At 43.9% G+C, this 16,789-nt stretch overlaps 1 protein-coding gene across 1 annotated transcript in view; it reads right to left on the bottom strand.

The window, feature by feature from the left end:
- Positions 1-400: 400 nt before the first annotated feature.
- BOK (BCL2 family apoptosis regulator BOK) overlaps positions 401-16,789 on the bottom strand; it is a 30,552-nt gene continuing 14,163 nt past the window's right edge. Inside the window, exons 3-5 of the mRNA XM_044288812.1 lie at positions 13,078-13,206; positions 7,425-7,588; positions 401-1,098 (exon numbers count right to left, since the gene is read on the bottom strand). Coding sequence (XP_044144747.1) covers positions 973-1,098; positions 7,425-7,588; positions 13,078-13,206 — 419 coding nt within the window. The 3' untranslated portion in view covers positions 401-972. The remainder of the gene's footprint in view (positions 1,099-7,424; positions 7,589-13,077; positions 13,207-16,789) is intronic.

The following is a 16,789-nucleotide window of genomic DNA, read 5'->3' as shown; positions in this document are numbered from 1 at the left end:
CTGGACTTCTGGTGTGACTGTTGCTTAGACAGTTCTCCCTAAAAGTTACAAGGTGTTAAAGGAATTGGAAAAAGTTCATCTTAGGCTAGTTTCACACTAGCGGCAGGACGGATCCGACAGGCTGTTCACCATGTCGGATCCGTCCTGCGGCTATTTCGCCGTGCCCGCGGACCGCCGCTCCGTCCCCATTGACTACAATGGAGACGGGGGCGGAGCTCCGGCGCAGCACGGCGGTGCACGGAGAAAGCCGCCGGACTAAAAAGCCTGACATGCAGTAATTTTAGTCCGGCGGCCTTTCTCCGTGCAGCGCCGTGCTGCGCCGGAGCTCCGCCCCCGTCCCCATTGTAGTCAATGGGGACGGAGCGGCGGTCCGCGGGCACGGCGAAATAGCCGCAGGACGGATCCGACATGGTGAACAGCCTGTCGGATCCGTCCTGCCGCAAGTGTGAAAGTAGCCTTAATGAAAACACAAATGTATAATGCATCATAGGGTGCATGTTATTACAGATCTGGAGTAACAGGGCAGCAATCAGCACAAACATCACACAATACACGATTACATGTGGTGTACAGTCATATTTAGTAGAACAAGGCTGATTCCTTCATCATGTGTGTCTCTAATACTGGTGTAGTATTTCTGACAGCCCAGGCTCTGTAAGCGATTTACTTTGTGCATCCACATGTTTTGCCCATAGTACAAGAGTTCATGAAAAGTACAGGCGGAAGCAGGGGATGTGCCGTATTCTGTCTGTACAGGAATAGCTCTGAGACGGAGGGAATGGGATAGCACTGTCTGGTGTAGCTTTATAGAACACAGTCAAGCCCAAGTGTTCATTTTTGTGAACATGGAGATTCCACAAAGAAGTTGACTGTAGAGCAGCGGATGGACCAGGACACTGAACATGAATGGGAGCAACATCTGGCAGTAGTCATCGAAGCTGCATTTAGTTCTGAACGGACCATGACAAGAGTTTAACGCTCTCGAAGCAGGAAAAATATTACTGCCTTTAGGAAGTGACCTAAGTTGCAGGCACTGGAGACCAACCAGTGAGATCTCAGACCAGGTTCAGAAGCAATCACACATTTTGTTACGTCCGTCTGTGAAGTGAAAGAGAGAACAAAAGAATTTTAAAAAAGTACGTTCAGCTGAAAAATACAAAAGGTTAAGAGGGTTCTCCAATAATTATTTAAAATGGCTGCAAGGAACTTGTCCTAGAATGTCAGGAGTCCTAGTTGCACCACTTGCAGAGCTGCCTGGGGTGGTGAGGGGTGAGGCCTCACAACACACATCATTGCTCTACAATAGATGGCAATGATGTGATCCTGCCTATGAGATGCCATCATGTCTGAGTAGCCTGACAGGAAAACTCACCAATATGTAGTATATGCAAGTGCCAGAGTGTAATGTTTAGTGAGGCACTTCACCTTATAGGCAGCTCTGCAATTAGAGGTAACCAGTCCTGATCACAGTCTAGGACAGGATGAGGTTGCTTGCGGCCATTTCAAAGAATTCCCGTAGAAGCCCTTAATGGCGCATTTACATGCGCCAACCAAGCAAGCAAGCAATTATCAGAAAGGAACGGCTAACTGCTGGCTCGTCAGTGGAGGTGAGATGTTTATGGGAATGAGAGATGGCTACTACAATTGCTCATCCTCATAGAGATTTATTGTTGCAGGGCAGCAGATGGCTGTTTACACAGCACAATCTGCTGCCCAGAAACTATGATTTAATGTGCTGCATGAACAATTTATTCACCCAATAACAAGCCTTAATTGGGTTATATATTACTTGATTATAAATATATTTCCAAATATCTTTTATTAGTTATAATGGCTCGTTTTGTCTAGGGAGCAATCATTAGGAGAAATAAAATGGCCGCCATCCTATTAGTACCCCCAAATCTGTCGTAATCACACAGCAGGACAAGTTACTTCAGAACACTGAGCCAAAGCAGGGCCGTCTTTACCAAGGGGCAAAGGGGGCAGCTGCCCCGGGTCCAGTTGCTCCTGGGGGGCCAAAGGCAGCCCTGCTAGCCACTGCCTCGGGTGTCAGGCTGTCAGCTGCACAGGGGGTGCTGCCATGCCATGCCTGCCAGGCAGTGTACTGTGACGAGAGCTGTGATCTAGGCTGTGATCGAGGTCATCACAGGTCCTATCAGGAGTGTTGCAGGAGAAGTTTGCTTTAACTGTGGAGCTTTTTTTGTGAAGATTACATCAGAGAAAGGTGACAGGGGCTGTTATGCTAATATACTGTAAACTACTGTGTAGTATGGGGGCCTGTATACTGTGTGGAGGCCTGTATACTGTGGGGGCCTGTATACTGTGTGGGGCTGTATACTGTGGGGGGCCTGTATAGTGTGTGGGCCTGTATAGTGTGTGGGCCTGTATACTGTGTGGGGGGCTGTATACTGTGTGTGTGGGGCTGAATACTGTGTGTGTGGGGCTGTATACTGTGTGTGTGGGGCTGTATACTGTGTGTGTGGGGCTGTATACTGTGTGGGGGGCTGTATACTGTGTGGGGGGCTGTATACTGTGGGGGGCCTGTATATTGTGGGGGGCTGTGTACTGTGGGTGCTGTATATTGTGGAGTGCTATACTGCTGTACTGTATACTGTGGGTGGCTGTATACTGTATACTGTGGGTGCTGTATAGTGCGGAGTGCTATACTGCTGTACTGTATAGTGTGGGGGGCTGTATAGTGTGGGGTGCTGTATCGTGTATAGTTTGGGGTGCTGTATACGGTGAGGTGCTATACTGCTCTACTGTATAGGGGTGCCCTGTAATGCTAGGGTGAGCCGAGCCCTGGTCTCCTTCCTGCAGAGCGGTGCCCACTTCCAGTCTGAGCCCAGCTGCCCAGAGCACTGATCCTGAGCCGCTGGAGTCTTCAGAACTGGAAGTATTTACAGTCATGCTCTTTGTCAGGGTTTATGATCCTCAATACAACTAATAAAATCTGCAGATGAATCTCTGTAGGAATTGAGTTCATGAGGAGACATGAAGTACAGACATTCAGGTGAAGACCTTATCAGCTGTGTTCAGGATGATAATACCTGACAAATAGAGCAGAGAGGAGGATGAGGCAGCTCTTTACCTCAGTGCTGTGAAGTAACTTGTTCTGCTGTGTAATTAGGACAGGTTTTGTGTGTACTTATAGGACAGTGGCCATTTTATTTTCCCAGATCCCATAGTCAAGATAATTATACAATTAAAGCTAATGAAAGCTATTTGGGAATTTATTTATAATAAAGATATGTTTAAGTATTTCCAGTGATTTTATTTTCTTAAAGGGGTATTCCCATCACAGACAATGGGGGCACATCACTAGGATATGCCCCCATTGTCTGATAGGTGTGGGTCCCACCTCTGGGAACCGCACCTACAACGAGAATGGAGCGGGAAGAGTTGTGGCTGGAGGACCCCGGGTTTCCCAGGGTCCCGCCACCACCAAGCGCTGCTCCCCACTGCTCCCATACAAGTGAATGGGAGCGCACCGCCCCCACTCCCATTTATTTTTATGGGGCCGACGGAAATAGCCGAGCCAGTGCTTGGCTATTTTCGGCGGCCCCATAGAAACAAATGGAGGTCGGCATGCGCATGCACAGTGCACCCTCCACTGATTTCCCCGCTCCGTTCTCTGTGTAGGTGCGGGTCCCAGAGGTGGGACCCACACCTATCAGACAATGAGGGCATATCCTAGCGATATGCCCCATTGTCTATGATGGCAAAACCCCTTTAATTCCCGGAGAACCCCTTTAATGTGAAGTTTTTATCTTGAACTTGAGGGTCGCTGTAAAGACGTTGTCTCTTGAAGACAAGCTCTTTTCAAATTAATGCTTGCCAAAGATATGGCCATCCATATATTTCCCGTGAAATATAGTATTACATGCCAACTGTTTAAACAAATGGGAGTCCATGTAATACCTGGACTGGCCAGGTGTGCCAGAGTAAGAACCGTTCTTTGTTATTGGCTCCCCCTGGCTAATAGAGAGTGAGGGTACTGAGTGGGTAACTTAATCTATGATATCCATGGGATCTATAGGAGACAATTCCTTTAAAGACTACTGATTGCTACAGGAGATCCCCGTGTGTCAGCAATGCTGGAAATACTCCTGGATATGTTCTATGGCGGAGAGCAGCCTAGAATAGTCTTCCCATATGTCGTTTTCAGCTGGATACCAGGCACAATATACACCCCCCATATATGCCCTAACTAGTTAAAATCTTTATGGGCAGTATATAGATATACCCTAATAATAAAGTGGATATATTCCTAATATTTTGTGTAGATTTGTATGCATGTTTATGTTAACACTACATTAATGTGTATTTTAGAGTATTACAGTGAACCAGAAATTACTTTATCTAAATGGTATCAGGAATGAAAGCCACAGATTAAGCTTGCTTCCCCAATGAATTCCTGGTATTTCTTCTGCGTCACAGGGCGCTTAATCCATCTTAACAGTAATTTGAACCGAAAGTCATTATTAAAATATGGTGTGATAGTAATTTCCGTATGCTTTCCTTGGACTTATTCGTAAGTGAAATTGAGCGGACTGGAAAGACGGATATATAGTCAGAGCAGATTAGAAACCAGAAACCACTGTGAGCGGGGCACAATGTACAGTAACAGGATGTGGACATCCTTGTGGGAACGACAGAGAATCCGTTATGGTGGAAAAGTACATTATAAGAAGAAAAGTAAATGTAATAGTAGAAGGAAAACTACTATAGGAGCAGGAAAGGTGGCAGAAGGAAAAGGAAGGACGAGTCAATCTTATAGGGTAAAAGGGGCTATCCCATGATGAATGTAAAAATGAAAATTATACATCATATACTACATGACAATCATTTTCTAACAAAGCTAGAACCAGCCCTGAACCTCACATTGATCCAAAGCTCCATTCATTGCTCTATTTCCATTCTACTGCAGTTCTCTCCCTATCGCTGCCCAAGGGAGAGTGTCCTTTCTACTGCAGCTTTCTCCCTGTCATGGCTTAGGTTGTGTCCTTTTTGCTGCAGCTCTCTCCCTATCGCAGCTCAGGAGGCATATCCTTTCTGAGGCAGCCCTATCTCACAGCTCAGGGGGCATGTATTTTTTATTTGCAGCCCTCTTCTTGTAACTTGTACAGTTTCTAATAGAAGATCTGACTGGCAACAGTTAACAGAAGGAACTGAGCATGTGCGTCCACCTCAGCATGTTACTGGACAGAGAACTAAGCATGGTGCTATACAGATACATTTTATTGTATAATTCTCATTTTATTGCAATTGCAAGTATTCAGATCCAGATGTTTCTGTGAAAAATGTAGACTATTTTTCAGTGGGACAAACCTTTTAAATATAAAAATTGGATCCCCAGAAAAGGAAAGAAGGAAGGAGGGACCATTGAAGTATCAAACAGGACTTATTGCTAGAGATACCAGAGAGAATGTCGGTGAATATTCTCCAGGGGTAGAAGAAACGTGGTGCACACCTTCAATCTCTATGGTAGCTTCCATCCAGTTCATAAATGGCCACATGGAAGTGGACAAGGGGCTGCTGGAGTCTGGTCAGTCCAATGTTAGAACATTTTTGGTAAGTTTAGGTGAATATGGTGTGTGTGATGGTAAGTAACCACATATAGCCCAAGTAGTGGCTTTAGGACTAAAAGCCATCAGGTGGTTCATAGCTTGTAGCTTTCCCTTTCCAGAAGGATTTGCCGACAAATATTAAATGTCTATGGGCATCAATGAAATAATGAATGAAGTGCTGCAGTGTTTGTATGAAATAATAGTTTGTAAATGATATGTTTTGCAGCCACGTGGTAGGCCATGTACAGATGCAGTCACAGATGTGTGTAGGAGGTAATCAGAATAGCAGCCACATTGTAGGTGGAACTGAATGAGATAACTACTAAGGCAACATAATCAAAAGCATACGAGAAACCGAGATGAGCGCTTATACTGTAGAAAGATGATGCTGATGAAAAAGAGTGGAGGCAGAGAATTCTCAAAAATCCACAGAGTTAACAAATATAGGTTTTATTGCAATAAGGTTGCAAATGGATAATGAATACTCAGTTCTGGTCCCCATGGTTAAAAAGTATGTTGCTCCCTGGGGAGAATCCATGGTTCAAAGCCTCACTAAATGTGCCTTCAGACAGTGTCATCATCAGGACAGTGCATGAAGTGCTGCTTTTTGGTCCCCAGAGAAATAAGGGTTCGATATCGCCTAACCTACCTACCTACCAGTTACTGTACTGTTTTACATTGGGCAATGGGCAAGTCTGGTTCACAGCATGCTGCCATTTCCAATTGTTTCCCTTCTTCCATGGACCTACTAGATATATGTTTGGGGCCTGACAGATCATATTATTCCTTTTCTCTTAAAAACAGTGGGGCACTGTGTTTTAGACGTATAGCAGTCCTCTCAGTACCCACCAAGTTGATGCATCATGGTATGAGAAGGTTGATGGACGTAAAAGGAACCTTGGTCATTTGCCCATTTGGGATCCGGGAAAGATTTTTAGCACTGTCTACAATGTCCATCGTTGTTTTACAGTATATTCTCTTATGGTGAATTGCTGATGAATATTGTTACTAATAATGAAAATGACTTGGTAATTAACATTTATTCACTTGCAACATAAGGGGTGTACAGAAGCGTACAAAGACTTGTCTCCTAATGAGTAAGGCCATGAATCAGAGTGAGTTTATCTATTCATTTGTAGTAGAGCACCCAAATGATATATTTCTGTCTTACATGGAAGTTGTGAAATTGCTTAATGACTCATTTGTGGATCCCTGGAAGAGGTGATATCAGCGTGAAATCATTATGAGTAAAACATGGACTAAATGTTTAATTATCTCTAAAACTGTACAGATGATTCATTGATTGAAATAGTTCTCCAGGTTTAACAATTGATGACCCATCCTTAGGACAGATCATCAATATCATATCAGCAGGGGTCCGACACCCTGTACCTCCACTGATCAGCTGTTTGGGAGTAACTCTAGTGCTGGAAATACTCAGCCCTGTCCACTGCACAGTGGATGGAGCTGGATACGACAGCGCTGCTTCCATTGACTTCAACTGGAGCAGTGCTGCAGTAACCAGCTTTGTCCACTAGACAATGGACGGCACTGTGTAGCTCCAGCTCCTATCTGCCAGAGCTACTGAAAAACAGCTGATCACTGGGGGTGTTGGGCACTAACCAATTAGATATTGATGATGATCCTGAGGAAAACCCTTTGAACACGACAGCAGGATCAGACTATACATAGATTTCAGTCTGTAATCATGGAGACTCAGGTCTACATAGGAAATGTAGACTCAAACCAATAGGATATTTTAATACAGCATTAAGATAATTATGTAGGTGTGCACATTAAGTTGATTAAACCTGTTGAGCTAACTGCAGAATGTAAAGACAATGAGGTATTTACCCATCCTCCTCTCCTCTTCAGCCAAGTGACTAAAGTCTTGCGAACAAATTCTCCTAGACAGTCCACAATAGTCAGAACCAGCGCCGGCTGTGAATGTTTTACACAATCGAGTGCGAGTCCCGCTGCCACTGCATACAATGAGACCACTTTACCCCATGTGATCCCTGTAGAAGTAAATGAGAAATATACATGAAACAACTAATTGCTAATAGTGTGATGAGATTTTTCTGCCGATGACCTATCCTCTGGATAGGTCATCAGTATCTGACCTGTGAGCGTCCAACACTTGGGACCCCCGCTGATCAACTGTTTGAGAAGGCACCGCCGCTTGCATTAGCGCCAAAACTTTCAATCAGCTCATGAAGCAAAGTGCCTGTGCTTGGAATCTCAGATCAGCCCTATTCACTTCTTTGGGGCCGAGCTGCGCCTAAGTCAAGTGACCAATAAATTCCCTAGAGAAAGCCGCAAGAAAGCCACGAGCACTACTGCAAACAGCTGATTGGCAGGCGTCATGGGACCCCCACCGATCAGATACTAACCTATTCAGGTAGGTCATTAGTAGTAAAGTCTTGTAAAACCTCTTTAATTATCAATGAGAATATAGACTTGATGTTTTAGATACCTTGCGTACCCTGCAGGTTTTCTTTGTCTCATCATATTAATAAAGTACGATTGTTTCATTATTTATATTGTATGCATACATCCCATTAATCTATTTAAATCCGATCTGTCATCCTGTTAAACTCCCTTCTTGAGCATTCCACCCAGGAACACCTGGTAAATAAAATGAACTTTTAACTATAGTCCATTTGGTGACATGACTTTACAGACTTTCAGAAAGTCACAAACAAGGGTACTGCTCTGTGTGTACTTCAGATCGCATTCCCTGAAAGGGTTTTAAGTCGCAATTACATTTTTATGGCTTGCACCAATTACATGCAGTGACATAAGACTAATCACATGGTCAGATTTCCATGGGCACTGGTCAAAAGCCCATTTACAGGAGCCAACAGAGTGGGCACTGACCTAATCCATGTTTGCAGTAATGACTGATGATGTTGTAACAAAACCCCTGTTATTGCCTGGACCACAGACTGTAAACTTGTATAAAACCCCTGGATTCATTACTTTTATTTTGTTAATTGTGTTACAGGCAATGCCCATTGTGTTTGTTAATGGTGTGCCAGGCAATGCCCATTGTGTGTGTTAATTGTGTCACAGGCAATGCCCATTTTGTTTGTTGATTGTGTTACAGGCAATCCCATTGTGTTTGTTAATTGTGTCACAGTCAATGCCCATTGTGTGTGTTAAATGTTTAGTTTTGGAGTTACAGAAATGTGTTAAAAAGTATATTGTTCGCTTGGAAAAAATTGAGCTGATACCACAATTAACTCAATTATCTCCCAATCAGAGGAAAGGAATGTACAGTGATGGGGGTGTTTAAACTGTAAAACTGTAAATGATTGGCTACTATGTTTATGTCCTCAGTTCCCAACAAGGTCCACGTGGGTGGTAACCTTGTTGGAAAATGTGTATAAAAGGCAATGCTTATGTGGTCATTAAAGCAGTTCTGCTTAACCCTCAATATATAGCCTTGTCTCGTTATTGAAGGGTACCTGTTTCCAGTTTAATCACTAGCCCTGTAAAAGAGCTGTACTTCTCCCTCTCTACAAGGATCCAGCAGATAGGATATCGGAAATACTCTGCCGCACAGCCTCTCGCCGGGAAAAGGACGTCTCTGACGGCATACACCTTGCTCACAACCGGGGTGGCCGTTACAGAGGTATGGGGATGAATGATCGCCACTATGATCATTGGTTCCCATTCAATTTCCTTGTCTGTCAGAAGCACAAACAAGAGATGCTGTCACCCGGCAAATGTCGGGTGAATCATGGCTCTTTTACACAGGCCAATCAGGAACAAGCATTCATACAAACGGTCATTCCCAACAGCTGCCCCGTTCCTCAAACTGTGTAAAAGGGCCTTTAAAGGGATATTCATGTTAGATCTAGTTATTCCCTATTCACACTCGTATGTGTGACCAGCCACTCTGTTCATTTCAGGTGGGCTGCAGAGGGTACGGGCCCCATTCTTGTGATCGCCCAGGTCCTATCGCTTGCACAACTTCATTGCAACTAACAGTAGTGAATTTGGTGGTATTGCGACCTGCAGGATGACACGACCCAACAGACTGCAGAAATCCAATCCTGCTGCATTTGCTATCATTAGTAACTGTCAGCATGGCAAGTCATCACATGCCGCCATGTAGTCCTAGAAGAAGACATCTAATATATAAAGCTGAGTGTATGTGTGTATGTCCACTAAAGGAATCTGCCCCGTTGCATTTAGAATCACGAAAGTTGGTACACACGTACATTAGGTACATAGCGTTCCTGAGGAATTCCCAGAAAAAAATGCATTAGCCAATAGAAGCCTGGTCACATGACTCTTATCAGCCAATAGAAGCTCGCAGGCCCTTAGGTCTCCATGTACGCACAGTTTTACACCAGGCTTCCATAACAACCCAGCCATTTTTCTTCACTGCTGCAGGTCAGCTTTAAAGGAGCAGGGCGCTGTGGATGACACTGTGTAGGGAGCAGAGTGCTGTGGAGGTCACAGTCAAGGAGGCAGGTAGGGTGGTCGTTCAGGCCACCCTCAAAAAACAGACTTAAAACTCCCGCCCCTAGGTTATTATATGTATTAATAAAGGAGGTATTTTCATACTACCATGTTTGTCGTGCACAATTAATTGGTGACACTTCTTCACACTGGTAGAAGCAGTGTGTTTTGCTGGAAATATACAGTTTTTTATTTTATTTGTTCCCTTCCAGCCTGCAAGCACACTGTAAAAGATGCTGTTATGTGCTGGATGTAATTTGCTACAAATTCTATCTATTCCACCCTTTCAGTGCGTCCCAGCAGCAGAACAAGTATAGGTAGCAGTATTGAAGTGGACTGTGTATCTGCAGGTGAGTGCGCTACTTATCATGCACTACTGTTTAACCCGCTTCTCCAGTCCTATATCAGTTCAAGCAAACTCCTACAATAATCAGCATAATTCCCTGCCTAATGTTACGTCTGCTCGACGTGTTTCTATGTCACCAAAATCTGGAGCAGATTATATATGACATGGGTACAGTTCGCCCCATACACTTGGCGATTACTGACACTACACCTGCAGAAAAGACGCTGCACGCTTCTAATGACGCACGTGCAGCATAAGGAATCACAGCCTATGGCTCTATTATGGCCGTTAAAGGGTTTCTACCACCAGATTTTGACCTATTTAGCTGTCTGACACTAGCGATCTGCTAGTGTCTGCTGTACCTAACCGTGTTCATGTATTACCTTTGTCTGGAGCGGTTAAGCTTAAAAACGTACTTTTATTGATATGCAAATGAGCCTCTAGGTGCTATGGGGGCGTCTTTTCAGCACCTAGACGGAGCGTCTACTCACTATTTCTGCCGCCCATCGTGTCCCTCCAGCCCGCCCCTCTCGTCTAGATTGACAGCCTACTTCTCTCCATCTCCGCCAAATTCTCGCGCCTGCGCCGTGTGCTTCTGTATTTGGTCGCAGGCGCAGTGACTGTCGGACTGCTCCCTGCGCCGCCGATTACGGAAGAAACGTCTGGTCAGAAATAGTCTGTCATTTTTATATATACCACGGGCAAATGGATGATGCAGAAAAATGAAATAAAACTATACTTGAATTGCAAAACCTTCAACCTGAGTGCCTCAATATTTTATTACTTGGATCACGGCCTAACAGCCCTTGATTGGCACCGATGATATCCTTTGAACAGAGTGCGGTTCCTCACTTTACTACAAAGGTAATACATGAACACTGTTAGGTACAGCAGACGCTAGCAGATCGCTAGTGTCAGACAGCTAAATAGGTGAAAATCTGGTGGTAGAAACCCTTTAAGAGCAGCTCTCATATAGGGTCACTCCCATTGGGCGAAGCTAACGGCAGCGGAGACCTCACTGTGGGGATTGGTAAGTCCTCCTCCTCCGCTCTGCCTACTAAACAAATGCTAATTACGCCAGTGGGCATTCATATTATTAGCAGAATATAGCCTAACTTATCAGAGGTACATTCTGAAAGGTACACCACTGTACCAGGGGTATGAAAAGAGGTATTTGTCAGACAACAGTATTTTTAAAGCTCCTCCATGATTGTTACATGTACTGAGTTAGCATTAGCAACAAGTGGCAACATAACCCATAAATAAGGAGGGCATTTAGGTCCATGGAGCCTCACCGATCATATATGGCTCCCTAGACCAGCACAACATTATAGTCCCATTCAGACCATGAAAAAGCGAAAGAAAGAGAAGAACAGTAGAACTGTCACCATATACTTAATTGAAGCACGTATAGGAGATTAAATCATTTAGACCAAATGGTATAACAGTCCGCAGTGTGAATGTCCACTGTGCTTCTTCACGCAGCAGGAGGTTATCTATTTTACCCCCTCTTGGAGACCCCCTTACATGTTCCATCCCTTGGAAGGTGACACATTGCTTCACTCCAGGGTGGCATTCCATAACATGTTGGGCGATTGGGGTGTCATCCTCATTGCTGATACTCAGCAGATCTTCTCCTATGCGCCTCCTGAATTCTCTTTTGGTTTTACCCACATACTGTTTTTGACAGATGCATGTAGCCAAATAGGCCACCCCTATCGTTCTGCAGTTAATAAAGGACCTGATATTATAACTACGTCCTGTCATATTACACTTAACTATGTTGCCCTTCTTGATCGCCTTGCATGCAACACAGTTACCGCATTCAAACGTTCCGTGTGGTCTATTGGTTAACCAGGTAGTCTGTATAGGAGGGCTATACAGACTGTGCACCAGCTGGTCTCTCAGGTTACTACCTCTCCTGTACGTGATGAGGGGAGAACCCCCCACAAGATGTCCAATCACAGGATCCGACTTCAAGATCCCCCAGCATTCCTTCAGAATGTCCCGGACCTCCCTATTGGCCAGATCGTACGTGCCTATGATCCGGACCTTTTTTATCATCCGTTACCCGTTGTCTGGGAACCAGGAGATCGCCTCTATTACTTGCTGAGGCATGATGGTAAGCCTCAGCGAGACATGACCCAGGATATCCTCTCTGAAGGAATCTCTTTTGCAAATCAGAAGCTGCCTGTTTAAAATCCACCCACAGTTATGTCGAGCTCTTAAGTATTGCCCCTTCTGTATGCCATACTTGAGTTTGTTATAGCAAAAAACAGGTAATGCAAGCAACCGCGGTGTACAGAGATCTCACAGGGCCCCATAGCAAAACTTATTATGAGCCCCCCCCCCCCCCCCCCGCCCCATCCGGTCTCCCAGAACATGTGCATCAAGCACTCCTAGGCAATGAGGAATGCAAAGTGTGACTGCCTAGATTTACTTTAACTTTATATTAAGAAGAATAATTTTTTAATAAAAAAAAGTGTAACAAATGTCGCCCTTGCCCACTTTATCTGATGTCAGAAAAACTAGAACAAGTTCTACATAAATATGGCACTCCTTCCAATCACCATCATATTTATACCAGACAATAGGCATACGGCAACAAGCTGAGATCTTGAAAACCATCAGCAAATGGTACTAGAATTTTTTTCCCTGTTGATATTTGCCAGCTTCCAACATTAGTACCTGCTGAGAATATTTCTGCGGCAACTGCAAGGAATGCGTCAGATAAAACCGACTCTGAGGCGAGGGAGATGTTCAGTTGTCGAGCAATGTTCCGGTATACAGCTGGCCTCATGTATTCAAGCTCATCCCCTGCAATACAATAACAATAAGGGGACATAGTTATTACTAAGTATTTGGCTCAAGACAGCGTAGAAGTAAACTTATACTTTCCTTCTGAATTTTTAGAATTTTTTTCAACTGTATGTTATTCTAAATTATTATTTTTATACGTATGTTTAATGAATACGAATATTTAAAGAGAAAGTACATCATCCAATGCATCAAAAACAGAATAAAGAAAAAACTTTGCAAATCACCTATCGTTCTGTGTCTACCCTCTCTCCTCTCCTCATTCTGGGTAGTTGGTGGGTAAGTGGGGGTCAGTTGATTTTTCTTGTTGTGTGTCTGGCAGTATTGCTTTAATTGTGTACATTGTTGTAAGATAAAATGTATAAAAGCTGTAAACACAAAGGGGGTCATTTACTAATGGGCAGCAGGGTGGCTTAGTGGTTAGCACTGTTGCCTTGCAGCGCTGGGGTCCTAGATTCGAATCCCACCAAGTACAACATCTGCATGGAGTCTGTATGTCCTCCCCGTGCTTGTGTCGGTTTCCTCCCACACTCCAAAGACATAACTGATAGGGACCTGAGATCGTGAGCCCCATTGGGGACACCAAATTATGCTAATATCTGTGCTATAAAAATGCAACTTTTCCCTGCTCACGCCAGGTCTAAAAAAGGGGGCGAGTGGTGGGGGTGGGCTGCCAGACCTGTCTCATTGATAATTTTGTATGCCTGTTATAGGTGTAGAAAATGTTCTAAATCTACGCCAGCAAGGGGAGCTGGCGTAGATTTAGCCCGCGATGAAGTTATAAAGAGGTCGGCGCCTCTACATAACTTCAACGCTGGTCTTAATAAATGACCCCCAAAATGTTTGAACTTTGCAAAGTTGTTCATTTTCAAGTGTAGATGCTTTGCAGCAATATAAGATTATTCGGAAGGTGGACATAGCAAACGTAAGGGGTTTTTCGACTACTTAAAAATGATGTGCAAGTGAATTAAATGCAGTAAAATGAGCCACTTACTAATGTACTGTCTGTAGCTGGGACGCCTCTCACATGTCTGACCTGTGCAGAGGTCAGGAGGGAGTAGATAAGCTGTGATATCACCTAGTGTTTATGGTGAATACTGTGTTATCTACTGTATATAGAGGTGTTACCTGTCATTGTAATTCTGCCTGTAGTGATAATGACTACCGAAAAGTTACCTCTACAGACTAGGCAATCATGACCTATTATTAGACCTAATGGCCAGTGTGAAAATTGCAGGATTACATACATTTTTAAATATAGATTATAGATATAGAAATTAAACAAATTCACCAATAATTCTACAAAGATGTTTAACTCAAAAACATGATTTAGGCTACTTTCACACTCACGTTGTGGGCAGATCTGTCATGAGCGCATCCGTTTATATTATCTGTAACATAGTCAAGACGGATCCGTCATGAACACCACTGAAAGTCAATGGGAGACGGATCAGTTTTCTATTGTGCCAGATTGTGACGTTTGGCTCAGTTTCGTCAGGTTGACAGAAAACTGTTGCAGGCAGCGTTTTGGTGTCCGCCTCCAGAGCGGAATGGAGACAGAACAGAGGCAAACTGATGCATTCTGAGTGGATCCTTTTCTATTCAGAATGCATTAGGGCAAAACGGATCCGTTTTGGACTGCTTGTGAGAGCCCTGAACGGATCTCAGAAACGGAAACCAAAACGCCAGTGTGAAAGTAGCCTTAAGTGATAGGTCATTTTCTGATCATGCATTCCTTAAAGCTATTTTGCTTTATTATCTGATTTTTAGGGGTATAGTTTATTATGCTGTAAAATCGTAACTTCAGGTACAGATTTCAGCCTCTGACCAGTCTTGGAGTTGTACTTTCGATCAAAGCTTTAACAACTGGATTTTTAGTTTTTGGCATGGTAATACTTTAAAGCTTATCAGATAGTAATTGTTCAATGATTGAAGTTTAATTAACTCCAACTGTCTGCTTTAGTAGGAAAACATGACATGATCTGAGAAAACCAGAGGCTACACAGGGGTTTGCAAGATATTTAAAAGTCTTGTCCCAACACAACTTCTCCCCTGGGGCCCTTGCTGATCACTAGAACGGAGGGTCGTGCATTCTCCCATGCCTTCTCCCATGCCTTTCAACTTTATGGGGTTGCCAGACAACTCCATACAAACACGGGAACATGATCCTCCATTCTAGTGATCGGCGGAGTCCACAGGACAGGGCATAAGAGCCTGATCAGGAAGGGGGGGTTGAGTCAGAGTAATGAGTGGGCACTTGTCCCTTATCCCGTAGATAGGGGATAAATTGTTGTAATGGGATAACTCCTATAAGGCTAATTTCACATGCAGTCCCAGCCTGACTGACTAACGACCCAAAAAACAGTATCGTAGGTTCAGATCATTAGACCTGCTGTTGGGCTCGGACTTTGCAGCCATGGCATGCTCATGTGAAATTGGACTTAAGCTGGCCATACATTTGAGATAATGATCGGCTGCATTGCGGCCGATCAGTCGTCCATGGGATCGTTCGCAACGATCCCACCAACTAAATTGCCAACCAGGGAGTCAGTTCTTTATAAAAACAGACTCCCTGGTGCTTGAGCACAATGGCAAGTGATCGTCTGAATTCAGCTGATCATGCCATCAACATGCAGTTTCGGCCCATGGACAGCCAAAGTTTTCCGGCAGAGCGGTTCACATATTTGGCAGACTTGTTGGTGATTGCGCTTGTTTTTCAAACGTCAGTCGGTCAGAATGGCCGAAATCTGCCATTTCGGCCAACTTTAATCTTATGTGTATTGGTGGAAAGATGTAAGGCCTGTAATGGTCTCCATCATTCATACCAGGGCTGAAATGGTCTCCACATCCACCATGAAGCTATGCATAAGTTATGAGACGACATAGCTGACATCAAGGAATCCTGTTAAGACTAGAGGTTGAATGTATGAACATGAACTTTGAGGTCATGTTTGTGCATATTTTGTACAGGATCTTAATCAGCTTTAGACAGGTGTCTGGTTTATGTCCCATTGGGTAAGCAGAACACATAGTCACATTGTGAACTATAGAGCAAAAGAAGGTAACATGCAAGGGTGGGGGAAGTTATGTATATGCTCTGCATATTCTCTGTCAGTTCTTGATAGGGGCAAATCCCATCCGGCAAGAGCAGGAACCTCATGAACATGGCCATATTACATAGAATTTTTTTACATGCATTCACAGGAAATTAATTGGAACTATGGCATGTGTGATTACATGCTAAATTAAGGAGGCGGAGAGTCACATGGAGAGTCATACAGAGATTTAGGGACTCTTTGTATAGGGTCTTGGCTATGTGCATGAGGACTAAAGGCTATGAGAACGTGCTCTAATAGGAGAAAATTGTCAGAAGACAATATTTACTTGTCCAGAGAAGACGGGACACAATTAGGGAGATGAACTGAAACCTGGGCAAAAGAAGACAAAGTAGCAGTTCCCAAAAAGCAAGCCAAGAGAGCAGTTACCAATAAGCAAACAATCTGCTCCACTTTTCCTGTGAACTTGTCTCGATAAATCTCTCACAATGTCCTAGCCATTGCTGTTCAAACTAAACACATATCCA

The sequence above is a fragment of the Bufo gargarizans genome, chromosome 4 (assembly GCF_014858855.1).
Source record: "Bufo gargarizans isolate SCDJY-AF-19 chromosome 4, ASM1485885v1, whole genome shotgun sequence".
NCBI classification, from domain to species: Eukaryota; Metazoa; Chordata; class Amphibia; order Anura; family Bufonidae; genus Bufo; species Bufo gargarizans.
This window is presented reverse-complemented; position numbering and strand designations above follow the sequence as displayed.